Raw genomic sequence first — 26,873 nt, 5'->3', positions numbered from 1 at the left:
ACTGCAAGCTCCGCCTCCCGGGTTCACGCCATTCTCCTGCCTCAGCCTCCCGAGTAGCTGGGACTACAGGCGCCCGCCACCTCGCCCGGCTAGGTTTTTGTATTTTTTAGTAGAGACAGGGTTTCACTGTGTTAGCCAGGATGATGTTGATCTCCTGACCTCGTGATCCGCCCGTTTCGGCCTCCCAAAGTGCTGGGATTACAGGCTTGAGCCACCGCGCCCGGCCCACACAGCAAACTCTTGTACTTGGTTAATCTGGCGTTTGTTAACCAATGATGTCCTTTGGTAGTCATTAAAGTTACCACAGCATGGGGGGGCCTTTATATTCAGGTTTTGCCCAAGGGTTAGTTTATCTGCTTCTTGTGCTAACAGGGCTGTTGCTGCCAGGGCCCTTAGACATGGGGGACCAGCCTTCGGAAACCCCGTCTGGTTGTTTGAGAGATAGGCCACTGGCCTTGGCCAGGGCCCCACAGTCTGGGTTAAAACTCCAACTGCCTTTTTTTTTTTTTTTCTTTTTGACACAGAGTGTGAAAAGTTTTGTGAGGTGAGGTAGCCCCAGGGCTGGGGCCGACCTGAGTTTTTCTTTTAACTCATGAAAAGCTCGTTGCTGTTGGTTGTAATAGATGTAGTTTATCCAATCTACATTTTTGTTGTCACCTACTAAAATCTTGACTTATATTCTGTAGCTATTTGATTTCAAGCTTTAAATTAATCTGGTATTCCTTGTGGGGCTCCAATTGCATCTAAATAGATGTGAGAGTCTAAAGACCCATAAGGGACTTCTCTCGCTTTACAATGTCTTATTTTTTCTCCCTCTGGTTGATGAAATGCCAGGGTGAAAGGATTCGCCAAATGGACTAAAGCACAAGTGCCACTCCAGTTATTCAGCAGAGTGCCCAGTAAAGGTCTACCACAATACCACCACACATCCGCTCGGGAATGAACAAGGGCTGACTGATTGATAAGCTCTTGAAAATTCTTAAGCTCATCCCATCTCTTCAGGTCTCCAAGGAACGCTAAGTTTCCTCCCTGTCGTGAGAGACACAAAGTGAACTTAGTGTTGGGAGATGGAAGCTGGATGGCCCTCAGGGGCTGACCCGCAGGGTGCCGGACTTTGGGATATAGCAGAGAGAGCTTGGCATGACTTATCACTCCAGACTGTAGAATCCTGGAAAAGAACTATCATGCAGCCTACACCTGGTCAACTGGAGGACCACCTTAGTGGAAGGGGGACAGTCTGGGCCTCTGGCCTGCCACGTGCACAAGCATAACAATTGTTTTTGTTTAACGTACAGATGGAATATTTGATCCATTTTAACCAGGCATTTGCATCTTGATATTCTGTCTTAGTTGCTAAAGTCTAAGTCTTTAACTTCTATGATTCTTTAGTAAAATGAATGTATGGTTTTAGGAAATTACAAAAACCGGTTGGGGCAGTCCATCCTTGCTCTTTAGTGGTCCACAGAATGTTGGACCAACTATGGCATGAAAGCTCTACATTGGGGAACCAGACTCCTGGCTAACACTAGAGTCTTTATCGAAATTTCTCTGGATTAAATGGTCTTAATTTACTAATGCCCAGTCTGAGGACAGTCAAGAGGGACAGAAGTACTTTTCTGATGTAGAGAGCTGTCTTTGACTTGGCAAGTCCCCACAGCATTAAATGCAATAGTTTGAGGCAAAATTGACTTGGTTATGTTAATAGCTAGATGGTCAGCAATAGAGTGCAGAAAGAAGAAGAGTAATAGAATAGATGAAAAGAGTTAGATTTTTCTTAGCTTTAGTTCAGTAGGGTTTTCCCCTGAGACTATGGCCCACGACTCTGGAGGGGGTGGTGCTTTCTTGACTCAGGTGTGATGAGTCCATCCTTTTTTGGCTGTACAAACAGCAGTCTAGGTGGTTAGCAGCACAAGGTAGGGTCCTTCCTAGGCTGGCTTGAGTTTCCTTTCTTTTCACCCTTTGATGACAACACGATCTTCAGGCTGGTGCTGGTTTACCGGAAATTCTAGGGGTAGTACCTGTGCTAAAAGACTTTTAGTTTTGAGGGAAAGGAAAGTGGAAGATAAACCAAGTATATAGTTTCTAAGAAATTGACCTTTTGTTTTAAATGTGGGGACATCAACAGTGGACTTTATAGTCTTTGGTGCCTTCTTACTGAGAAATTTCCTTTACCACCTAATTTTATTAGTTTTTGGATCAAAGAAGCCGAACACCTTTTTATATTTGACAATGCTTTCTGTATGATTTTTATACCAGATGAGCTAAATTTTACCTTTACATTAGTGTGTTATTAATGTTAAACTTAGTTTTAATAAAACCTTGTAGACATTTATGCAATTTTTAATGTTTGACTGTAAGGTAAGATTTTTTACTCTTTCAAACCTTTTCTAATTTTTGCTAAAGAGCAGGTTGGTGCTTTGAGAAAAATCTGTTATGCTTTTATTTCGATGTCCAGTTTACAGAAAAACTGGATGATACCTCTTTAGCCATTGTTTACACACAGAATTTTCTTTCCAATTAACATTTTAAAACTTGATTAAACCTTTAAAACAAAACATACATATTTTTAATCTTATAATGTAGGTAAAAATTTATGTTCTTATGCCTCCTCATAATCCTTTTACCAAAGACATATTTTACTTTCCTTATACACCTTGCACATAAACTTTTTTTTTTAATAGTTTTACATTCAGGCGGCCTAGTTACTTTTAAATTATACAACATTTCTTGCATAAATTCTTTTCTATAACTTTTTTCTTTCACGACTTTCGCAGACAATTCTTCAACATGCCTCAACTTTTTGACTTATTAGAAACGTTTCTTTCTTTTTTTAATTTTTTTTATTTTGAGACGGAGTCTCAGTCTGTCGCCCACACTGGAGTGCAGTGGCGCAATCTCAGTTCACTGCAAGCTCCGCCCCTGGGTTCACGCCATTCTCCTGCCTCAGCCTCCTGAGTAGCTGGGACTACAGGTGTCCACCCCCACACCTGGCTAATTTTTTGTAGTTTTAGTAGAGACAGGGTTTCACCATGTTAGCCAGGATGGTCTCGATCTCCTGACCTCGTGATCTGCCTGCCTCGGCCTCCCAAAGTGCTGGGATTACAGGCATGAGCCACTGTGACTGGCCTAGAAACATTTCTTTAAACAACGAGTTAATGTCTCACGTGTCCATGTGAAGAGACCACCAAACAGGCTTTGTGTGAGCAACAAGGCTGTTTATTTCACCTGGGCGCAGGCGGGCTGAGTCCAAAAAGAGAGTCAGCAAAGGATGGTGGGATTATCATTAGTTCTTGTAGGTTTTGGGACAGTCGGTGGAGTTAGGAGCAATGTTTTTGTGGGCAGGGGGTGGATCTCACAAAGTACATTCTCAAGGGTGGGGAGAATTACAAAGAACCTTCTTAAGGGTGGGGGAGATTACAAAGTACATTGTTCAGTTAAGGTGGGGCAGAAACAAATCACAATAGTGGAATGTCATCAGTTAAGGCTATTTTCACTTCTTTTGTGGATCTTCAGTTGCTTTAGGCCATCTGGATGGATAGTGCAGGTCACTGAGGATATGATGGCTTAGCTTGGGCTCAGAGGCCTGACATTCTTGTCTTCTTATATTAATAAGAAAAATAAAATACTGGTAGAGTGTTGGGGTGGCAAAATTTTTTGGGGGTGGTATGGAGAGATAATGGGTAATGTTTCTTAGGGCTGCTTCAGGTGGTATTGGGGCGGAGTGGGAACCTACAGTGGGAGCGATTCAACTGAAGAAAGATTTTGGGGTAAGGAGTGATATTGTGGGGTTGTTAGAAGGAGCATTTGTTGTATAGAATTATTGGTGATGGCCTGGATGTGGTTTTGTATAAATTGAGAAACTAAATGAAAGACACAAGGTCCGAATAAAAGAAGGAGAAAAATAGGTATTCAAGGACTAAGAACTGGGAGTACCCAGGACGTCCAATTAGAGAGTGTCCTAAGGGATTCAACGTTATTGTTTGCTTGGTTGGTGAGTTTTTGGGCTCTATCCTTGGGTTTTTTTATGTTGTCATATACCAAGCCACGTTGACTCAGGTAAAAACAACATTCTTCGTTTAAAAATATACAAAGTCCTCCTTTTTCAGCAGTGAGTAAATCGAGGCCTCGGTGGTTCTGGAGGTCAACTGCAGCTAAAGAGTCCACCTGGGCTTGGAGAACAGACAAAGTTTATGATACATCTGTAACGCTAGCAGAGAAGTCATTCGAGAGGCTGCGGAATGTTGTGGCAGTGGTTGAGATGCCTGCTGTTCCAGTTCCAAGTGCCATAGTGGAGGCAGAAAGTCCTAGACCCACAAGTAAAGGGATTAATGGGATGACTCTTTTTTGTCATGTTGATGTCATGAGGGGGACAGGCAGTTGTTCGTTCCCATCTGCAAACTGGGTTGTGGGGTTAAGGAAGTCTACAGTACATGTGCCCGGCCAGTTGGCAGGCAGGCACATGTAGGTGGAAGAGCCACATAAAAAGAAGGGACCTTGTGCCAGGCAGAACTGGAAATGTAAAGTGAAAAGGTGAGAGAGTGTACTGAAAGAGGATTCCTGTGTTATGCCCAGACCGTTTATTCCCCGAAGAAGACCACCAGAGTCCAGAGTCAAAGCTAAGCAGCAAGGATCTTTATTACAGGTTCGAACCCGGAACTCCCACTCACTCTCGGCATGAGAGGGTCCAGAGAGAGAGAGAGTTCCCTCCCAGAGTTTTACACAGTATTATATAGTCTAAGAAAAGTGGTCATTGAATCACTATACAGATCAGATGTATGATTGGCTGGTATTTAAACAAGGCGATTTGGCTAGTTATGATTGGTTCCCGCCATTTTGGGTATTTCAGTTCAACATTTGAGACGGAAGAGCAGTTTCTACACAAAGGCAGTTAATCATATTGCGTCAGGTTGCACAACCAGTTTATGGCAGCAGGGGTTTATCTTACTTAAACATGTCTTGTGACTTAACCCCCGGGAAGAAAACAGGTACTTACAGAACTTTCTAAACCTCTGGTACGTGCAGAGATAAGAAAGCAGAAGCAGAACAAAGGGTGTAACCATAGGGAGCAAGGGGGTAGGTAAGTCTTTGTGTTTTTGTGTCCTTTCACCTGCACCCCAAATCCTAGAGCTCCAGCAAGGGCAGCAGTCGTTAGAGGTTGTAATGGGGATTGACAGTGCAACTGCATAGAGGGAGAGGTTCGGTTCTCATGGTGTACAAGAAAGCAGAGTATCTACGAGTAACCTTTCACTACTATTCATGGGGCTGGGTATCAACCAGCAAGAGGAGGGGCCAGAAGGAGATTCAGACGAGCAGCGGGAGAGTAGCCAAGGATGGAGTGAGATGCAGGGTAGGTGTCTTCCTAAACAATAGTGACCGCCAGTGTTTTTGAGTTTGTCAGTAATGATGGAGGGCTTATCAGTCATGTGAAGCTGGAACGCTCCCATGTGTTTGGTAGTGTGTGGCGGGTTCTGGAGATAGGAGTAAAGGAGCATTTGGACAGTGGAAGGTTGCCTAAAGGGATTCCAGCAGGCTGTTGTCGGGAGAGGCATAAAGGAGCGGCAACAGGGATCGTTGTTTGTGTGGTTGGGGTCCAAATGTGGAGGGGGTAGAATTGACATAAGGAGAAAGGTGCTGTAGGTAGGTGTGGAGAAGGATGGCAGCTTGGTGTGAAATGTCTGGGGAGTTCTCACCAGATCTGTCTAGAAAGTAAAGAAGTTCCTCAGGCGGGTAAAGATGAGGGCTGTTAAAGGAGATTCGGAGGTGCAGGAAGACGGGAGAGGTAGCCCAGTCGGCCTGTAGAGTGGGGATGACTGTAAAAGCAGGAGAAAAGGCAAATGCATAGCCAACAATTCTTTGCTAGAGAAGGGTTGGAGGCAGTGGGGAGAGAGTGGGCAAGATTGATAGGATGCTGGAGGTAATGAGGTAGAGGGTGGCATAAGAATGGGAATGAGGGCCGGGTGTGGTGGCTCAAGCCTGTAATCCCAGCACTTTGGGAGGCCGAGACGGGCGGATCACGAGGTCAGGAGATCGAGACCATCCTGGCTAACACAGTGAAACCCCGTCTCTACTAAAAAAATCCAAAAAAACTAGCCGGGCGAGGTGACGGGCACCTGTAGTCCCAGTTATTCGGGAGGCTGAGGCAGGAGAATGGCATAAACCTGGGAGGCGGAGCTTGCAGTGAGCTGAGATCCAGCCAATGCGCTCCAGCCTGGGCAACAGAGTGAGACTCCGTCTCAAAAAAAAAAAAAAAAAAAAAAAAAAAAAAAAAGAATGGGAATAAGAATAAGAGTGAGTATAAAAGTAAGAATGGGACTTCATCAGGGTGAAAGTTTTGGAGTGTACTTTGTCACTGAAGATCTTCTATTCACTTAGAGAGAGACTTAAAGGTGGCAGTTTGAGGTAAAACCAGGCGCCACTGAATACAAGAGCCTGAGAAACTGCTTGGCTGATTTGACTAATAAAGGCCTGTCCATTATCGGATTGTATAGAGGTGGGAAGGCCAAATTGAGGAATTATATCTGACAGAAGGGAAGAAATGACCGCGGTGGCCTTCTTAGACTCTGTGGGAAAGGCCTCTACCCATCCAGTGAAAGTGTCTACCCAGACCAAGAGGTATTTAGTTTCCTGACTCGGGGCATGTGAGTATAGTCAATTTGCCAGTCCTGGGCAGGGACAAATCCCCAAGCTTGATGTATGGGGAAGGGAGGGGGCCTGAACAATCCCTGAGGAGTAGTGGAATAGCAGATGGAACACTGAGAAGTGATTTCCTTGAGGACAGATTTCCACGATGGAAAGGAAATGAGAGGTTCTAAGAGGTGGTTGTAACCTACATGGAAGAGGTTATGAAATGACGACAGAATAGAATGGGCCTGTGAGACTGGAAGGAGATATTTTCTTTGGTCCAAGAAACATTTGCCTTGTGTGGGAAGAGATAGGTGGAAGTTTCAGCGGGGGCGTAGGTGGGAGTGGCCAGAGGAGGAGAAAAAGTGCCATGAGGGATAGAAGTTGGAATGCTAGCTGCTTTTTTAGCTATCTTATCAGCATAAGCATTGTCCTGAGCAATGGGATCTGGAGCCTTTTGATGACCTTTGCAGTGAATGACTCCAGCTTTCTTTGGAAGTAGAGCAGCCTTGAGAAGAGTTTTCATTAAAGAGGCATTAATGGTGAAGGACCCTTGCATAGTGAGGAAACTTCTTTCTGCCTGTATAACAGCACGGTGGTGCAGGATATGGAAGGCATATTTAGAGTCAGTATAAATATTGACACGTATCCCTTTGCAAGAGTGAGGGCCTGAGTTAAGGCAATGAGTTCGGCTTGCTGAGAGGTAGTGGAGGCGGGCAGAGCGGTAGCCTCAATGATCGATGTGGAAGATACTATAGCATAGCCTGCCTTTGCTGGTGTATGGTGATTAGGCCTGGTGGAACTGCCATCAATAAACCAAATATGATCAGGATAAGGAACAGGAAAGAAGGAAATATGGGGAAATTGAGTGAACGCCAGTTAGATTAGAGAGATACAGTCATGGGGGTCAGGTGTGGTAGCAGGAATAATGTGGGGGCCTAGCCTAAAACACTAAGGTCAAGTTGTTTGGACAGAAAGGCTACAGGGCGCGATCCCGGCTCTTGTGTAAGAATTTTGACCGCACAGCCCTGCACTTCAGCTGTGTGTAATGAAAAGGGTTGGGATGAGTTAGGGAGAGCCAGCGTGGGGGCAGCTTCTAGGGCTGTTTTTAAGGAACGGAAAGAGGAGTGGCAAAAGGATTTGGGATCTATGGGGTCAGCTAGGTTTGCTTTTGGGAGTTTACGTAATGGTTTAGTCAGGATGGTGAAACTAGGTATCCAAAGGCGGAAGTAACGAACCGTGCCTAGGAAGGAAAGGAGTTGTTGTTTTGTAGAAGGGGTTTGGGTTTGGGAGATTAACCGGACACGATCAGCAGGGAGAGCACTTGTGTTTTCATGAAGAATTATGCTGAGATAGGTAACAGATGAGGAAGAAATTTGGGCTTGGCTGAAGTAATGGGGGTTGTCCGTGAAGCCTTGTGGCAGTACAGCCCAGGTAATTTGCTGAGCCTGATAGGTGTCAGGATCAGTCCAAGTGAAAGAAGAGAGAGGCTGGGATGAAGGGTACAAAGAAATAGTAAAGAAAGCATGTTTGAAATCCAGAACTTCTAGAATACTGGGTTGTGGAGAGGTTATAGAGGGAGGTATTGAGGATAGGAGAGTATATGGGTTTGGCACCATGGGGTGGATAGGCAAGACAATTTGGTTGATAAGGTGCAGATCCTGAACTAACCTGTAAGACCTGTCTGGTTTTAGGACAGTTAAAATGGGGGAATTGTAAGGAGAGTTTATAGGCTTTAAAAGGCCATGTTGTAGCAGGCGAGTGATAACAGGCTTTAATCCTTTTAAAGCGTGCTGTGGGATGGGATATTGGCATTGAGCGGGGTAAGGGTGATTAGGTTTTAATGGGATGGTAAGGGGTGACTGATTGGTCGCCAAGGAGGGAGTAGAGGTGTCCTATACTTGTGGTTTAAGGTGGGGAGATACAAGGGGAAGATGTGAAGGGGGCTTTGAACTGGGGCAAAAGGCAGCAGTGAGGTGTGGCTGTAGCCCAGGAGTAGTCAGGGAAGCAGATAATTTAGTTAAAATGTCTCGACTTAATAAGGGAGCTGGGCAGGTAGGGATAACTAAAAAGGAGTGCAGAAAAGAATGTTGTCCAAGTTGGCACCAGAGTTGGGGAGTTTTAAGAGATTTAGAAGCCTGGCCGTCAATACCCACAATAGTTATGGAGGCAAGGGAAACAGGCCCTTGAAAAGAAGGTAATGTGGAGTGGGTAGCCTTCGTATTAATTAACAAGGGGATGGACTTCCCCTCCACTGTGAGAGTAATCCGAAGCTCAGAGTCGGTGATGGTCCAGGAGGCTTCCAAGGCGATGGGGCAGCATCAGTCTTCAGCCGCTAAGCCGAGAAGATCTGGGAAGGAGTCAGTGAGAGAGCCTTGGGCCAGAGTTCCAGGGGCTCTGGGAATGGCTGCCGGGTGAGTTGGACAGTCCAATTTCTGGTGGGGTCCCGCACAGATGGGACATGGCTTAGGAGAATCCTGGGCTGTGGGCATTCCTTGGCCCAGTGGACAGATTTCCAGCACTTGCAGCAAGCTCCTGGGGGAGGAGGTTCTGGAGGAATCCCTGGCAGCTGCGGTTCAGGCGTTTGGAGTTCTTGTGTGCTGGAGATGTGACTGGGGTTTATCTCACAGTGGAGGCAAGGAATTGCAACTCAGAAATACGTTGCTACTTGGCTGCCTCTACTTTATTATTGTACACCTTCAAGGCGAGGTTAATTAAGTCCTGTTGTGGGGTTTGAGGGCTGGAATCTAATGTTTGGAGCTTTTTTCTAATGTCAGGAGCTGATTGGGTGATAAAATGCATGTTAAGAATAAGGCAGCCTTCTGGCCCCTCTGGGTCTAGGGTGTAAAGCGTCTAAGGGTTGCTGCTAAGCAGGCCATGAACTGGGCTGGGTTTTAATCTTTACCTTTACCTAAAGAGGTAGTTTAAGTTTGTCATAGTTAACAGCTTTGCAAGCTGCCTTTTTAAGCCCTTCAACTAGGCAGGAAACCATGTAATCTCATGTAGCTATACCTGGGGAATCTGCCTGATAGTTCCATTGGGGATCCTCTTGGGAAGCTGCTCTAATGCCTTCCTGGACTCTGGTTCATGAAGCCGGTGGTTATCAGCATGAGACTGGGCTAGAGAAAAAACTCTTTCCCGTTTATCTGGGAAGAGGGTAGAAGTCAGGATGACATTTAAGTCACTCCAGGTTAAATTGTAGGACAGTTAGATATTGGAATTCCTGTATATATTTAGTGGGGTCTGATGAGAAAGAGCCTAAACGCTGGCTGATTTGGGAAAGGTCTGATAGAGAAAAGGCACATGTATTCTGACTGTGCCTTCAGCTCCAGCCACCTCTGTAAGAGGAAACTGTTGGGCAGATGGGGAAGGGGTAGCCGCAGAACGAAACTGTAAACCAGACCAGGTGTGAGGAGGGGAGGTGAGAGAAGGATTATAGGGTGGGAGAGCAGAGGCTGAGGAAGAATTGGGGTCTGGCTTGGCCTGGCGAGGAGCAGCCTGGGGAGAAGGGGAGAGGTCAGATGAGTCCGTAGAAAAGAAGAATTCAGAGGACTCAGAGCTTGGGGTGGAGACTGAAGGAACAGACAGAAGAGAAAGAAGAAAGATTTGGGACAAGTCTCATTGGGGGCAGAGACTAGGGAGGGACCAGTGTGTAAAAGAATGCCAGGACGTCAGGCACCTCAGACCATTTGCCCATTTTTTGACAAAAATTATCCAGATCTTGCAGGATAGACAAATCGAAAGTGCCATTCTCTGGCCACTTGGAACTACTGTCGAGTTTGTATTGGGGCCAAGCGGTACTGCAGAAGAAAATAAGATGCTTAGATTTTAGGTCAGGCGAGAGTTGAAGAGGTTTTAAGTTATCGAGAACACAGGCTAAGGGAGAAGAAGGAGGAATGGAGGATGGAAGGTGGCCCATAGTGAAGGAGGCAAGTTTAAAAAGGGTAGAGACACGGAGAAGGGAGGTTGGGAGCAGCCCTGGGCTGCAATGTGGGTGAGCAGCCAAAGCAGGCATCCTCACAATTGACTTGCCACCAAGGGAGTGTGGGTGAATGACCAAGGCAGGCGTCCCCTTGGAGATCAGACACCATTGCAACGTGGGTGAATAATCAGAGAGGCATCCCCCGCAATGATTAAACACCAAGGGAAGGCTGCCTTCCCGAGTCCGTGGCCGGCGCCGGAGTTTTGGGTCCACGGATAAAATGGGTCTCCTTTGTCTCTACCAGAAAATGAAAGGAATTGAAATTAAGGGAGAGATTGAAGGGTGGCGCCAAGATTGAAAGGAGAAAGAGGTTGAGAGAGAGAGAGAGGTTGGAGAAGAGAGTAAAAAGAGGTTGCTTATCCAGTTTAAAATCGGTGAGATGTTCCTTGGGCTGGTTGGCCAGAGGACCCGAGGTCGTGGGTGGATCTCTTCATGGAGTGAGGGTGAGGACAGGGGACTGGTCTCCCGAAGAAGTCCCACTGACCAGGGTCTTCGGCACCAAATGTCTAACGAGTCCATGTGAAGAGACCACCAAACAGGCTTTGTATGAGCAGCAAAGCTGTTTATTTCACCTGGATGTAGGCGAGCTGAGTCCAAAAAGAGAGTCAGCAAAGGATGGTGGGATTATCATTAGTTCTTACAGGTTTTGGGATAGGCGGTGGAGTTAGGAGCAATGTTTTGCGTGCAGGGGGTGGATCTCACAAAGTACATTCTCAAGGGTGGGGAGAATTACAAAGAACCTTCTTAAAGGTTGGGGAGAATTACAAAGTACATTGATCAGTTAAGGTGGGGCAGAAACAAATCGCAATGGTGGAATGTCATCAGTTAAGGCTATTTTCACTTCTTTTGTGGATCTTCAATTGCTTCAGGCCATCTGGATGGATAGTGCAGGTCACTGGGGATATGATGGCTTAGCTTGGGCTCAGAGGCCTGACAGTTAATTTATTTCAGGACAAGAATTTACCATATAATAATCTTTTTACATAAATTGTGATCCCCCTTTTTTTTCCTTTTTTTTTCCGAAGATGATAACCATTCTTTTCCAAAGCCAACTTCTTTTACGTCTGTGAACTAGACTAAGGCCACAAGATTAGAAGTTACTATAATACATGTTACACTGTTCACTTTTAGCAAACTTTACTTTTGTTGAAAACCTTGTAAGTTTGGGATTTTAATTATCATTTGCTATTAATAAGACTTTGTTTTGTCCAAATTATCTTAGAATTGGTATAGATGGCTTTTTTTTGTTTGTTTAGTTACCTGGGTGGAACCATCAATCCTCCTGTCCTGAAGGGAGTTCCTCCTAGGTCTGGTTGGACCTTTGTACAGTAATTAAGATTTAGATCCCCCATTAGGAAACCTGCTGGATTAAGGGAATTTTCAGTGGTTAATGTTAAATCATCTTTTTTTTTTTTTTTTTTTCCTAACAGAACAACCCCATACTTTAAGATTTCTGACTTAGTAAGCTACTTTTTTCATTTTTTGATTTAGGATAGTTCTGAACCGAACTAGTGAGGTGTGCTCACAATGAGGTTTCCTCTAAAAGTTATTTTTCTACTTTTTTATGTTAGCAAAGCAGTTGCCGCTGCAGATTGAATGCATTTGGGCCATCCGCGGGTTACTGGGTTAAGGATTTTTGATCGGAAGGCTACAGGTTATCAGTGGCCTCAGTGCTTTCGGGATATGCCCTTGTTTACACTGACAACAAAGTGGTATTGAAGTGTTATAGGGTTACAGAGAATACCTTGGATTATCAATTACAGGTTTTAAATTTATCTTGGCTTTTAAAGGAATAGGGTACACTGTATTTTCTTAGCTACTTGTATATCTGTCTCTATTCTTTTTCTCTTTGACCTTGTCTCTCTTTGACTTTCCTTTTGTCTCTGTCTCTTCCTCTCTGTCTCTGTCTCCTTGTCTCCCTCTGTCTCTCTGTCTCTTCCTCTCTCTCTTTGCCTCTTTTCCTCTCTCTCTCCTCTCTCTCTGTCTGCTGGTCTTTCCTTGCCTCTGCCAGCTGCTTATGCTGCTGTTCTCTCAACCTCTGTGGGAGGGGTCTAAAACCAGCTGTAACCAGGTGTCTATGTACAGGAACTGATCTGGGTGCCCTGGCTTACAGGTTACTTTGTGTTATACCTTTGAAACAAGGGACCTGTCCAGGCTTCCTTCTGATGGCCAACCCACCTGTAATGCTGGCCAGTCTATCTTACACAAAGTTGGTGGTGTCATAGTACTCCATAGTCTCCCTTACATCCTTTCTTGAAAATTTTCAACATAGTTCCTAGTGGGGTGGGCTTACTTTGTGCCTCACCCATGTCTCCTCGAGACAAAACACCATACTGACACCAGAAAACAACAGGTAAAAAGGGCACACACACACTTTTGCAATTTATGCCAAACCAGAATCAAAACCAAAATCAGAGTGTCAAGAAATTGAAGCCAGGTCAAAACCAAAACCAAAGTATCAAGCAATCCAAGTCAAGTCAAAAACAAAAACCTAAGTGCTGGTACAGGCACACCATGGGTGATCAGGCCACGCTTCCACTCAAATGGAGTAGGCAAGTTCCAAAGACCAGTCCTGTCAAGCAGTTCAAACCAAGTCAAAACCAAAACTAAAGTGCTGATAAAGGCACGCCATGGGTGATCAGGCCACACTTCCACTCAAATGGAATGGGCAAGTTCCCAAGACTGGTCCTGTCAAGCAGTTCAAACCAAGTCAAAACCAAAACCAAAACCAAAGTGCCGATAAAGGCACGCCATGGGTGATCAGGCCACGCTTCCACTCAAATGGAGTAGGCAAGTTCCAAAGACCAGTCTTACCAAGTTTTAGATGTCTAGACTCCAAGTGCCCGTTCCTTCCCCGGTGTTCAGCCACTGTGTTGATCCTCCACGGGGGCCTGCCACGCACTGCTCTGACGAGGCGTCCCACCGGGGCAAATGCCTACCCAGCAATGCTCTCAGGATCCACGTCACTCGAGCTGGTCGGAGTCCCCCGCAGGGATGTTCCACAGGGCAGGCTTAAGCCGCCTAAGGAGCTGCCTTGACCATCCGCCAATCGCCTCGCTTCCCAGTCAGGGAAACAAGAAATGTAGCAGGACAAACTGCAGACAAAACTCCTCAGACACCAAGTTAAAGAAGGAAGGGCTTTATTCAGCTGGGAGCTTCAGCAAGACTTACGTCTCCAACAACCGAGCTCCCCGAGTGAGCAATTCCTGTCCCTTTTAAGGGCTCACAACTCTGAGGGGGTGCGTGTGAGAGGGTCGTGATGGATTGAGCAAGCAGGGGGTACGTAACTGGGGGCCGCATGCACCGGTAATCAGATCAGAACAGGACAGGGATTTTCACAGTGCTTTTCTATACAATGTCTGTAATCTATAGATAACATAACCAATTAGGTCAGGGGTCGATCTTTACCAGGCCCAGGGTGCCGCACTGGGCTGTCTGCCTGTGGATTTCATTTCTGCCTTTTAGTTTTTACTTCTTTGGAGGCAGAAATTGGGCATAAGACAATATGAGGGGTGGTCTCTTCCCTTAGTAGGACCCTTTTAGTAAGTTTAGGTGTGAGGGGAGGTGCAGTAGGGCTGAAGGTGTTTTTTATGGGCTGTGGAGCACCTGAGCAGGGGCAGCCTGGTGGAGCACTTACTGGACCCAGGGCCTCTCCTCCAGCCTCTCCAGCATCCCCCTGCTTCAGCCCCAGGTTGCCTCCCCATACACCCTCACCTCCTCAAAAGGGCTGTCCTACAGCAAGGGTGATTAGGTGTGACTTTTGACCAAAGTTGCTCTCTTGGGGAAAATGCACTTTCCTGGTGCTTGTTTTTCCAGCTGGAAACAGGATTCGTAATGCTAATGGTTGAACTTAATGAATGAACGTGATGGGATGAGAATAATGCAGAATACAATATAAATGCTAATCATGGCTTGTATTATTATTCAGCTCGAGGCTCAGGTTTTCTCTGGCCACCTCCTCAGTTATGTAACCTTATTACACTTCACACTTTATGTATCAAATCAGAGGTGTTTTCCTTAAGCACATTAGTGCATGTGGGCATGGCTAGACTTGGGTAGCTTTACCTACTTGGCCCTGAGCTGACATTTTCTTCCCAATATTTATCACTGGAAGTTTGTTTCTAAATTGGAATTGCCTGAATATATAGGAATAACTGAAATAGCTCATACCCATCTCAGCTAACACACGACAAAGTCTTGTAACTATTAATGAAAGGTAAATAATTTGCACACACAGTAATGTCCTTATGTTATTTTATTTTATTTTTGAGACAGGGTCTCACTCTGTCACCCAGGTTGGAGTGCAGTGGTGCAATCATAGCTCACTGCAGCCTCAAACTCCCAGGCTCAAGCAATCCTCACACCTCAGCCTCCCAAGTAGCTGGGATTACAGGTGTGCACACTCGACTAATATTTTCACAGTCAGGTCTTGATATAATCAGTTGTGAAGATTTTTAGGTAAATCACCACCAAGGTAGGGCTGAAAGCAGAAAGAACTCTGCAGCAGGGAACTGTCCAGGGAAGCGGGTATGAGCAGGAGTGAGGATGAATAAAGGGTTGGGAGAGGGAAGGTCAGGGTCGGTGATGAGGCATCCATGGCGGAAACAGAAACTGCAGGGTGAGGTGAGGCTGGCGCAGGGCAGACAAAGCGAGCGTTCCCGTGCAGGCCAGCATGCCTCTTCTTCTCGCCTGGAAGAGCCTTTCCTTTTTGGAAGAGAAAATGCAATTTTCCCCCTAAAGGGGCATTTTTAGCACTCAAACGTAAGTGGGCTCCTGGAAGGCTTACTGTTTATCTCTCACCCCACAAGTGGACTCATGGGTGAAGTTAGTTAGCTCCTACCTGTACTTTTGTTAGCTGCGGCCCTGCTGTTTCCAGTGAAGTCATTTTAGGCAGGGCACAGGGGACTCCTCTCTGAGGCTGAGCTGTAAGCATTTCAGTCCCAGACCGGCTCCAGGGAGTGGCACTCAGCTCCACTGTGGAGTCGCCGGGCTGCTGTCATTTTGTCCAGAGGAAAAGTTGACCATCTCACATTCGATGGCAGAGCGTGCTTTCTGTCTGAATAGTCTGAACATACTTCTTCATGGGTGCTTCTAAAGGACATTTCCACAAACAACAGAAACGATTCCCAAAAGCCTCGTTGATGTCTATGTGCCATAAATAGAAGCTCTGCCCCCAGAGAGGAGGGTTCTTTAGCAGCAAAACTCTGGTTTATTAAGACAGGTATGACAAGTAAAATAAAAATCACTTTGTTTTGCCTCTGCTAGGCCAGTATATTTATGTACAGACAAGATAATGCAAGATATGACAGTTAAGGCTTTGAAGCACAGCGTACAAAATGAAACAGTTTAAAACTCTTCATAAAAATGGGAAAAATTCCCAGGCCAAAAGAAAAAAAAAAAAGCCTTAACAGAAAGAGGCTGACAGTGGACTCCCTGCTGCTGAGGTGTGGCCAAGTGAGTCACGGCCAGCCCTGAGGTATCAAAGGAGCTCCGAGTGCAAGTTGAAGACTTCAGCAGGCCAGCCCCTGGCCCCCACACCCGCTCACAGGCAGTCGGAATGCAGATCTCGGTGGCAAGTGGCTCTGCACAGTCCAGAATAATAAAACAATCACGGATGACTAAATGCCAGGGACTGTGTAAGTCAGTTCCTGCCTGCAGTCTGGGTCACTCTGCCCTTCATCAGACCCTGTGGCGGCACCATCACAGTGAGGAGAACGGAGCACAGCTCCTTCCGTGCCTCCTGCCAGCGCTGCGCAAGGTGTGCATGGCTGAGTCCTGAACAAGCATTTTCTATTTTTGTAGCTCTCACTCCTTGGGCCCAATTTCAAGTTAAGTCATTAACTCGTTTAGAATGAATGTTAAGGATACTGCCTCTAACTTATCAACAGCTGTGCTGAGCTGTCTAGGAAGAGAAATTAGTCCAGAGAGGTCCTAAGTATCAAAGCAGATTTTGGAAAGAAAAAAGGCAACACTTCTGTGAGAAAAGCAGCACGAGATCCGGACCCGGGGACTCTTCCCTCTTTCGGAAACGTAACTGATTTTGTATGCGCTGAGTCTTAGTTTTTATGCCTTGGCTGAGAACCACAGAAAGGACTACACATTCATACACGCGAGAGCACACTGAGACCGCATGTTTATTTGGCATAATGCTACAAAAAACTCCCCAGAGAACTGCCAGAACCAGGCCTGTGACCAAGTTTACAGTCATCTAGTTTTCTCTTACAATTTCAAAATAATTAGATCAGAAGAATCTTTGGTGATTAATCCTCTCTCCATTTTAAGCATGAGGAAACCAAGGCCCTGATGGTGTCCCTGGTCCAAGTCCAGTGCTTTTCACAGTGAGGCTTTTGGCTCTGACCCTTTGAAATCGGTCTGTGACTCAATGGGAGGGCGTGGGCCAGATGTGGTTAGTTTGATCTTAAGGCACTCACAAAATGCCCTGATTTTTCTTGTCTTTGTGAGAAGACGAAAAACAGTCTGGCAGTTTTTCACATCATCTTGGAAACCCAGAAATATATGTACAATACTCAGAATTTAAGGGAATGGAAGAAAGAAGAAAATGAGATTTTCTTCTGTGAGTACAGAGTTAGAAAAAAAGGGGTGGGCAGTGCCAGAGGCGAGCGGGCACAGATCATTGCTGCGAGTGTGGCTGAGCTGCTTGTCTCTTGGAATGTAAACAATATTGGTTTATTTCCAATTTCATCTAATCTTCATTGTCACCTCCTAGTGAACAGTACTCATGAGAAAGTTTCAGAACATGTACACACATGGTCCAGAAACAGCTCGGCCTTCAAAATGCTGTCAGCTCATGTAGCACGCCTTGGTCTTGAATTCGGTACTATGCTGACAGCTTTCCTTCTGAATGCAAAAGCACCAGTCCGTGATGAAGTCCACACCGCAGGAGAGGAGAGAGGAGCCTTCTCTCCCACGTCATCCGAAGACAGCTGAGGAAATAATTCTATCTCATTTGTCGATCCTGTTTCAGCACAGCGGCTGTTTTCCACACTGAGACACAGCTGGCGAGCAGTATCTTTTCTGGGAACTGAGATTCCATTTCAGGAAGAATTTCATTTTCTTTAGTTTCCATGTAACTTACCAGAGTGTCTCTCAGGCTGAAAAACAAAAGAATAAGAGAGCATTTAGAACAGTCTCCTCAGCACAGTGGCTCATGTATTGTAAGCCCAGCACTGTGGGAGGCTGAGGTGGGTGGATCATTGGAGCTCAGGAGTTCAAGACCAGCCTGGGCAACATGGCGAAACCCTGTCTCTAGCAAAAGCACAAAAATTAGCTGGGCACATGGTTGTGTATCCCTACAGTCCCAGCTACTTAGGAGGCTGAGGTGGGAGGATCACTTGAGCCCAGGAGGTAGAGGCTGCAGCGAGCCGAGATTGCACGACTGCACTCCAGCCTGGGCCACAGTGAGATCCTATCTCAAAAAAAAAAAAAAAAAAGTCTCCCATATAACATAAGGGGACCAGTCAGTCCCCTCATGTCAGTTTTTCCTGTTGTCATCAGCAGAACCAAAATGCTCATTAAGACTTAAAATCCTAGGCTGGGCGCAGTGGCTCACACCTGTAATCCTAGCACTTCAGGAGGCTGAGGCGGGTGGATCACTTGAAGTCAGGAGTTCCAGACCAGCCTAGCCAACACGGAGAAACTAAAAATACAAAAATTAGCCAGGCATGGCGGCGGGTGCCTGTAATCCCAGCTACTTGGGAGGCTGAGGCAGGAGAATCGCTTGAACCCGGGAGGTAGTGGTTGCAGTGAGCTGAGATCGCACCACTGCACTCCAGCCTGGGCGACAGAGCGAGACTCCGTCTCAAAAACAAAAAAACAAAACAACAACCACCAAAAAAAACAAATCCTGAGGAGCAGTTTAAGGTCAATCACCTGAGTTCCTGAACTGAGACTAGCATCCTGGGTTGAAGGCTCTGGTTCCTGACTGCTGCTTCCCACATGCAGTACACAAACACGACAGAAGCCCACGGAGCACCCTGTGCCGGCCCCTTCGTGTGACTTTAGGCCCTCTAGCAAGGTGATGTTTGTTTATAGGGTTGCTAAACAAGGCCTCACCATTCAAAAAACCTTGTATTCTATTACATGTTTCTCATTAAGAAAAGATGGGAAATTCTCTAGGAAAGGGATCTTTTTTATGTACGTGAAAAGTACAGGCTAGTAAAGACTTATTGAATAAGTTCAAATAACATACATGTATATAGGTATATAGGTATATGCCACATAGCATAATGGAGGAAAATAACAAATAGGAAACATATTGGTGAGGAAGACTGGAGTTTGATGATCTAGTCAGGAAAATGTCAAGTTAAATCCTAACTTCACACCTAAACTGGTGAACAAGTGTGTGAAAGCACAAAAAGAGAGAGGACAGGCCGGGTGCGGTGGCTCACACCTGTAATCCCAGCACTTTGGGAGGCCAAGGTGGGCAGATCACTTGAGGTCAGGAGTTCGAGACCAGCCTAGTCAACATGGTGAAACCCGTCTCTACTAAAAATACAACGAAATTAGCCGGGCAGGCACATGCCTGTAGTCCCAGCTACTCAGGAGGCTGAGGCAGGAGAATCGCTTGAACCCAAGAGGCAGAGGTTGCAGTGAGCTGAGATCATACCATTGCACTCCAGCCTGGGTGAGGGTGAGACACTGTCTCAAAAAATGAAAAATAAATAAAGGCAATTCAGAGGATGATATACAAATGGCTGATGAATATAAAAAACGTGTTCAGCCTCACGGTAAATGGGAAAATACAAGTGAAAATGAGATAGCATTTTGGCCATTAGATTGGCAACATTGTAAAACATGGATAATATCCAATGTTGAGTATTCTCATACACTCTTTTTATACATTGGTATAGCTTTTTCTATTCTTTTTTTTTTTTTTTTTTTTGAGACGAAGTCTCCCTCTGTTGCCCAGGCTGGATTGTGGAGTGCAGTGGTGCGATCTCGGCTCACTGCAATCTCCACGTCCCAGGTTAAAGCAATTCTCCTGCCTCAGCCTCCTGAGTAGGTGGGACTACAGGGGAGTGCCACCATGCCTGGCTAATTTTTGTGTTTTCACCGTGTTGGCCAGGCTGGTCTTGAACTCCTGACCTCAGGTAATCCACCCACCTTGGCCTCCCAAAGTGCTAGGATTGCAGGGTAAGCCTCCACGCCCGGCCTAGTATCAGATTTAAAATGTACCTCTCTTTGACATAGTCTACTTGTAAAAATTAGAATATATGACTTGTAGGCTGGGTGTGGTGGCTCACGCCTTTTCATTCTAGCACTTCAAGAGGCCGAGGCGGGCAGATCACTTGAGGCCAGGAGTTCGAGACCAGCCTGGCTAACATAGTGAAACTCTGTCTCTACTAAAAATATAAAAATTAACCAGGCATGTTAGTACACACCTGTAGTCCCAGCTACTTAGGAGACTGAGGCACGAGGATCACTTGAACCCAGGAGGCGGAGGTTGCAGTGAGCCAAGGTTGCAGTGAGTTGAGATTGCTCCACCACACTCCAGCCTGGGTAACAGAGCAAGACTCTTATCTGAAAAACTTGTGTACTTGCTTAAAGAAAACCCAGCAGAGATTAAAACCAAAAAGCTAGTCCTAAGGTGCCCCGGTAATGGCAAAAAGCAGGAAATGATATCTTGTGGTAAGAAAATAACTACTTTTGTGTCTATGGAAGATCACAGGAGAGACAGCAGAACATTGTGTCTGCCCCGCCCCACAGGTGTGCAAATCCATACCTCCACTCAGGGTTGAAGCTCCCCTCAGTTTGGGGGTTCTTTAGTTTCAAGATTATCATTTCGTGCAGCTCCAGCAGGAAGGCGTCTAGGCCAATCTGATTTAGGAATGTGCTGAGGAGCTTAGCATCTTCTGGGCTCAGATCTGCTTTGTATCTTGAACTGATTTCCCCAAATGGCTCCTAAAACGATGGAAGAGCAAATGAAGCATTAAAGACTGCAGGGAGAAGGGAGCGCAGTCCCCCTGTCCAGCGGAGAGGAAGAGACCAGACTTACTTTCTGCAGCCGCAGCAGCTGTTCAGACTTATGAGCAGACAGGAACTGCCAGAGGGCAATGGTATGTTTTAACTGGCATCTGTCTAAGGCCTGCAGAAGGAACAGAATTCCTGAATGGGGGCTGAGGTCTCACACCCCCACTCATGCCATGTGCCAGGGAGCCTGAGTGCTCTCCACACAGGCATTCTTCTCTTCGTTCTGCCCTGTACTAATGTGATCTCCCTCCTTGTGAAGGCCATCTCTGTCCTATCTACCTTCCCTCCTGTGGCACTTCAGAGTCCACTCACATCATGCAGTTTGCAGGGGCCTCATGTACTCAGTCACATTTGGGCTCTATCTAGACTGCTGGCATTTCTAGCATGTGTCTGTCTCTGCTGTCCCTGGTGTGTCCTGTTTACGCTGGACTGACTGGGTGAGCGGTTGTTCTTGTCTCCCCGTCCTTTTCAGGAGCACCTAGAGTGGCACTCCCTGAATGCTCCTATCCCTCGGAGGAAGCAGGAGATGAGGGTGAGGGGCTGTGCTGATTTCTTTTTCGGCATGAGACCCACCTTTGACACGTGAGTCGTCTGATCACCCATTCTCAGGACGTCTTGAATATACATATTCAGGTGCATGTTTGGATCCCCACCAGCTGTGCTCAGAAACCCCAGAGTGACTTCTACGACGGACAGCGCTTCACAGGCATCGCTGTAGGACTGCAGCTGTCCACTGATGGCACTAATGACCGAGCTGGGGAGGGAGTCCTGGGAAATGAAAAGCAGGGAGGGATGTCTGTGGGCTGGGTTTCTGGTGTCTCACCACCTGGTAAGAGAGCTGAGCCCCTTCACTGCCCAAGCCACATGTGGGGTCAGCTAACAGGTGACACTTGGGCGCACTGTGTACAGGCAGTTTTCCAGACTTTCCATAGAAATAGATACAAGGGCAGTGAATCTTCAAACAACCCTGGAGGCCACGGAGACACACAGGTCTACCTATCAATACTGGCATGCAGAGAGCAGGAACAAACTGGTTCCATGGACTTTCCGCTTCAGCAGGCATGGCCATGACATCATTTCTGAGCATCAAACCCACAAGATGTCAGTCTGCTTTTACTCTACAAGAAAACCTGCTGATTTGCTGTCTTGCTTGCCCTCCGCAAAGAGCACTGGGCTCTTAAGGAGCACCCTGGGGTCCTCAGGGAGGCCGCAGAAACTGCGGCTCACAGCAAACACCCGGGGCAAGGCTGGAGTAGGCCTAACATGGAGGAAAACACACTGAGAAGGCAGAAAGCCCCATGCAAAGGATAAGGTTTATCGGGATCACCTGTGCCATTTTGTTCTTGATGTCCATAAAGAGATGTTCGTAGTTCCAGTCGTGTCTGTATACCAGAGTGGGTATTCCCTAAATTGAGAAAGAAAAAAGGTTTTTAAAATTAAATCCATTGTGGACATTTCCATCAGATGACAAACAGAATCTGCAGCCAGAACTCCAGCGTAGTGCCGCACTGCCCAGTGTATCCCTCAGCAAAGAGCGCCCCCTGTCATTAACCCACCATCTGTGGAAATAGGAACACAACCGGGAATCCAGCGAGCCCCCACGGCCAATTACATGACAAGATATTGTCACGTCATCGTGGCCGGCTTCACCACAGGAGGTGCTAGGGCAACAGGTATCTGTGCATATCCCATTCATGTATTCATTCAGTCACTAAAGGCACAGACCATGCACAGGCAATCACTCTGCCAGAGGACATGGCTGTGAGAATGAATGAAAAACAGCCATGGGCTCTCACAGTTCCTGGCCCAGTTGCAGGTGGTACCGTACATAAGTACAGTAGATTTGACTGTAGCTGGAATGAACAAGTGCTGTCCAGGTGAAAGAGCAGAGATGGGAAAGTGCCTGCCGTGTGGCTCCAGTGCGTGAGGTCACGGGATGCAGTGCAGGGAAATGGGCTACGTGGCTGGAGGCAGGGCTGGAAGGTTGGGCTAGGCTGAGCTACAGGGCCTCCCATACCAGACAACAGTGTCTGCTTTATCCCGTATGCCGTGAGAGGCCAGGCAGGGCCATCCGGCACAGAAAGAAGAGAGGCAGATGTGGGTTTTGGGCCATGGACTGAAGAACCTGGAGGTGAGGACCAGTTAGGAGTGGCTAGCAGTCCAACTTACAGGATGCTTTTAACTGCAGAGTGGGCTTTGGCAGTCAGGTGAGGATACACAGAAGGCACAGCTAATCACACCTGCTGGGAGGTTGCCCATGGAGGCTGAAGGAGGAGGGGCTGTGGGGGTGGTAGTGCTGTTAACTGGTAGAAAAACCTAGATGATGAGGCCATCAAGACCTCAACAGTCAGCCAGGTGCGGTGGCTCACACCTGTAATCCCAGCACTTTGGGAGGCCAAGGTGGGTGGATACCTTGAGCCCAAGAGTTCGAGACCAGCTGGGCAACATGGTGAAGCCCCATCTCTACCAAAAAATACACAAATTAACTGGGCGTGGTGGTGCACACCTGTGGTCACAGCTACTTGGGAAGCCGAGGTGGGAGGGTGGCTTGAGCCCAGAGGTGGAGGGGGGTTGCAGTGAGCCAAGACGGCACCACTGCCCTGCAGCCTGGGCGACAGAGTGAGACCCTGTTTCAAAAAAAAAAAAAAAAAGACCTCAACAGTCCCTTGGGGGACTGAGGTGCAGATGGCCCTGCAGGAGAGGGCGCAGGAGAGCCCTGCAGACCAGACTGCGGGGTGAGGTGCTGCTTCCCTCTTGTGAGAAACACACCAAGGGCTGCTTGTTCACAACAGACACACCGACCAAATGAGCAGCAGTGGCGGGAGTCAGCCCTACCTTGAGGCTCAGCCGGGGCTTGCCTTGGAGGAAGCGGCTGATGATCTGCCGCTGAATCTTCTCCAGGTCGAACTCCTGCAGGGTCTCTCTGCCCTGCTCCACCTGGTATTGGCAGTTGGAGAGAATCAGTGGAGTCAGGTCCCGCTCTACTTCGTAACTGATGACATGCAGGTCAGTGACATCGGCAGCATCCACGGAATAGCTGAGGGGCAGAAAGACAGCGTTCAGCGTCCAGGCTGGGCTTGCGGGCCGAGGGCTCCACATTGCAGGGAGCTGGCTCCTACTTGATTTCTCACAGTTGGAGCGGAGGAAAACCATACCCAAGTATGGGGTGGGTCGCTGGTGAGGGCGGCTGAAGGAGTGAGTGTCTGTTAGGGAAGGGGCTGAAGCTTGCTTATGTTTGCCCACTGGGCTTAGGGACCCCAGGCTGAGCAGGCACCATTTTCTGTTGGCTCGTGCACACACCTGTTGTTTCCCTCGGAGAGTTTTTCCACCGCGTAGACAATTTCATTGTGTAGGCGAATCAAGTAGCTGACGAGAGCGGTAGCACAGAGGCCCAGGCCCCGTCGGCGTGGCAAGAGGATCTCAAAATCAGCGTCCAGATCCAAGTCAGTGCTGCAGTAGTCTTTGGGTAGGTTGATCTCGCCTTTAAATGACAGGATTATTCTTAAGCAGAGAGGAGTTCCTACTCCTCACAGAATCCAGGCGTGGGGAGGAGGGTGCAGAAGCCATCAGCTCCACAGAGAGCTGGGTCTCGGTTCTGCCCCCGTATACTGATAGAGTTTCAAATGCTTTCAGCTCCCTTTTGATGCCATATTTAGGGACTGAAGAGGACTGAGGATTTATTTTCCTGACACTTTATTTTACTTATCCAGACACCACCATCAAAAGAGACACACGTTAAGCATTGACACAGTGCTGGCTGGGCGTGGTGGCTCACACTTGTAATCCTAGCACTTTGGGAGGCCGAGGCAGGTGGACTGCCTGAGCTCAGGAGTTTGAGACCAGCCTGTGTGCAACATGGTGAAACCCCGTCTCTACTAATAAATACCAAAAAAAAAAAAAAAAAATTAGCTGGGCGTGGTGGCATGTGCCTGTAATCCCAGCTACTCCGGAGGCTGAGGCAGGAGAATTGCTTGAAGCCGGGAGGCGGAGATTGCAGTGAGCCGAGATGGAACCACTGCACTCCAGCCTGGCAACACAGTGAGACTCCATCTCAAAAACAAAAAAACAAACACAGTTCTGTGTGTTGACAGGGATGGGTTGAGTCAGGCTGATGAGAAGAGCCTTCAGACCAGGCTCTCCTGGAATGCTTAGTGGGACAGAGGGACAGGACACTAACCATTCGTCTCAAGCGATCTCCTCAGTTTGTTCCATGTTGAGAGGAAGATTGTGATTCTCTTCTGAAGTAGCTGCCTCAGCCCCTCTGTAGAACAGAAGACTTTTTAAGAACCGTCACAGCACCCCCCCTGCAAGGGCCAAACCACCCTAGTTACATGCTCTGCCGAGAGCCCATCTTTGCTGCTTTGTACAGTCATGAGCTTGTCTGAGGTGCTGTTTGAAGCAGTGAGCCAAGTTTGAGGAGCTAAAGAGGGAGGCGCTTTTCAGCTCTGGTGAAGGCTTCTAATATGTTTTTGGGGTTCAAGCACCCTTCACCGCATGCTGAGAGCTTAGGCTGTAGAGCCCCCATCAGTACCTCCCCACCCCCAGCTTAGGCTGTAGAGCCCCCATCAGCGCCTCCCCCCGCCCAGCTTAGGCTGTAGAGCCCCCATCAGCGCCTCCTCCCTCCTCCCCACCCTGTCCCCCTATGCAGTGATCCTTTCGAACCACCAGACGCGGGACAGTCCTGGTCTTGTCAGAGCAGAGCCACACCTGAGCTGTGGCTGCTGAGGAAGCCTCTGATGGAGCTGTATTCAACTTGCGGGACGTTCTGGAACCGCTTCACTAGACCTTTTTGCAGGGCCAAAATCTCAGGCAGGAACTTTACCAGCCTCAGCTCTGCTTCCTGGAGAAGGGAAGACCACCCGGTAACAATTTTTATTTACCTAAAAAATGTTATTGGGGATACAGACTTTGAGACTGGCTGGGAGACTTGTATTTGTAGCTTCATCTGGTCAGTGTCATTTCCTGTGATACAGCATGGAGCTTGAAAATGGGAAAAGGGCCCTCCCGTTCTTCCTACAAGTCTATGGACAGTGCAGTGTGTCAGAAATGGAGGACGGAGAAGAGGGAGCCCAGGCTCTATGGAGCTGACGCATCAGCGGCGTCCACCAAAGGCTGATGAAGGAAATCTGTCCCTTGGGCCCATGGTACGGAGAGAAGCTGCTGAAAGAAGAGACCCAGAGCTTAGGCAGCGAGGGCTGGCCTTATTCCTGGGTGTCCTTCCGAAGACCTAGGGTCTAAGCATCTTCGATGTAATGAAACTGCATCTCAGAGAGAGACCACAGCATTGATAGGAAGTCCTTCCTGTCATTGTGAACTAATACTCCTCAACTGACCAACAGAAGTTTCCAAATCATCTTCATCCTTGCGAGACAGCAAATACTAGTCCATGGAGAGAAATGATTAGACAGTCTATTGTAGAAAATGAAACTGCAAATGGGTGAAAGTTAGAAAAGTACATTTCTAATTCCAGCAAATGCGACCAGTACACTTGACTGCTCCCCAGTACCCCACCACCGCCAGCGCACACCCACTCACTCCCATCTTCCATCTATGCCTTGATGCTTGGGCGCAGGGAGGAGTTTTGTTTGATCTGCCCATGCTCCGGCACTGCGGACAGAGAGGAACCCAGCGGCTGGGAAAGAGTTGCATCCTTTTCTGTCTGGCTGAGTGATGAGGGGAGGTCCTCTCCTAGCCTCCAGCTTCCCCACAGGTCACTGCTAATCCCAACCTGGGTATGTATTTCGTCTGTGACTTTATGCTTCTGGCAATCGTATGGTTTGATATGTATGAAAATCTCTAGCCCTGAGTCTTCTACATTCTATTCAAAATCAAATAATTGAAATAGACTGTTAAGATGTTCTGTCTTTAGGAATGATTATACTCTGTAAAAGCCCAGGGCCTTCAGGTCTCCTGGGGAACTCTGCACCGAAAAAGGGAAGGAGCCACAGTGAGCCAGACATACCTTCTGCAGGAAATGCCAGAGGATGGGCACTCTTTCTTTGCCATTTTTCTGTTCCACAATGTGCTGGAGGTACTCAACTGTAATTCTTTTTCTGCAGCTCCAAATCTTAGAGCAATGGACCACACTTTTCCGGGGCAGGTGGGGCAGGAAGGTCACTGGGTCACCATATATTATTTTGGCCACAGGGTTAGAGCTGATACGCTTATCTTGGCTGATGAGAATATTCATGGTGGGAAGGGTTTTATCTAGATGCTGGATGGAGAAAATGAAACAGAATTCTGGAAGTGAGGTATTGCTACAAACAGATTGAACACCCAG

The 26,873-nt window shown here is 47.3% G+C and overlaps 1 protein-coding gene across 4 annotated transcripts in view; it reads right to left on the bottom strand.

Annotated features, from left to right (window-relative positions):
* Nucleotides 1–16,719: 16,719 nt before the first annotated feature.
* RNF213 (ring finger protein 213) overlaps nt 16,720–26,873 on the bottom strand; it is a 131,509-nt gene continuing 121,355 nt past the window's right edge. For all 4 annotated transcript variants that reach the window (XM_073005470.1, XM_073005469.1, XM_073005473.1 and 1 more), the window contains 10 exons: nt 26,556–26,807; nt 25,301–25,433; nt 24,771–24,854; nt 23,894–24,074; nt 23,429–23,630; nt 21,921–21,998; nt 21,167–21,361; nt 20,619–20,708; nt 20,346–20,524; nt 16,720–17,715 (listed from right to left, as the gene is read on the bottom strand). In XM_073005470.1, the coding sequence (XP_072861571.1) occupies nt 17,562–17,715; nt 20,346–20,524; nt 20,619–20,708; nt 21,167–21,361; nt 21,921–21,998; nt 23,429–23,630; nt 23,894–24,074; nt 24,771–24,854; nt 25,301–25,433; nt 26,556–26,807 (1,548 nt within the window). In that variant the 3' untranslated portion in view covers nt 16,720–17,561. The remainder of the gene's footprint in view (nt 17,716–20,345; nt 20,525–20,618; nt 20,709–21,166; nt 21,362–21,920; nt 21,999–23,428; nt 23,631–23,893; nt 24,075–24,770; nt 24,855–25,300; nt 25,434–26,555; nt 26,808–26,873) is intronic.

This window comes from Chlorocebus sabaeus, chromosome 16, assembly GCF_047675955.1.
Source record: "Chlorocebus sabaeus isolate Y175 chromosome 16, mChlSab1.0.hap1, whole genome shotgun sequence".
Classification (NCBI taxonomy): Eukaryota; Metazoa; Chordata; class Mammalia; order Primates; family Cercopithecidae; genus Chlorocebus; species Chlorocebus sabaeus.
This window is presented reverse-complemented; position numbering and strand designations above follow the sequence as displayed.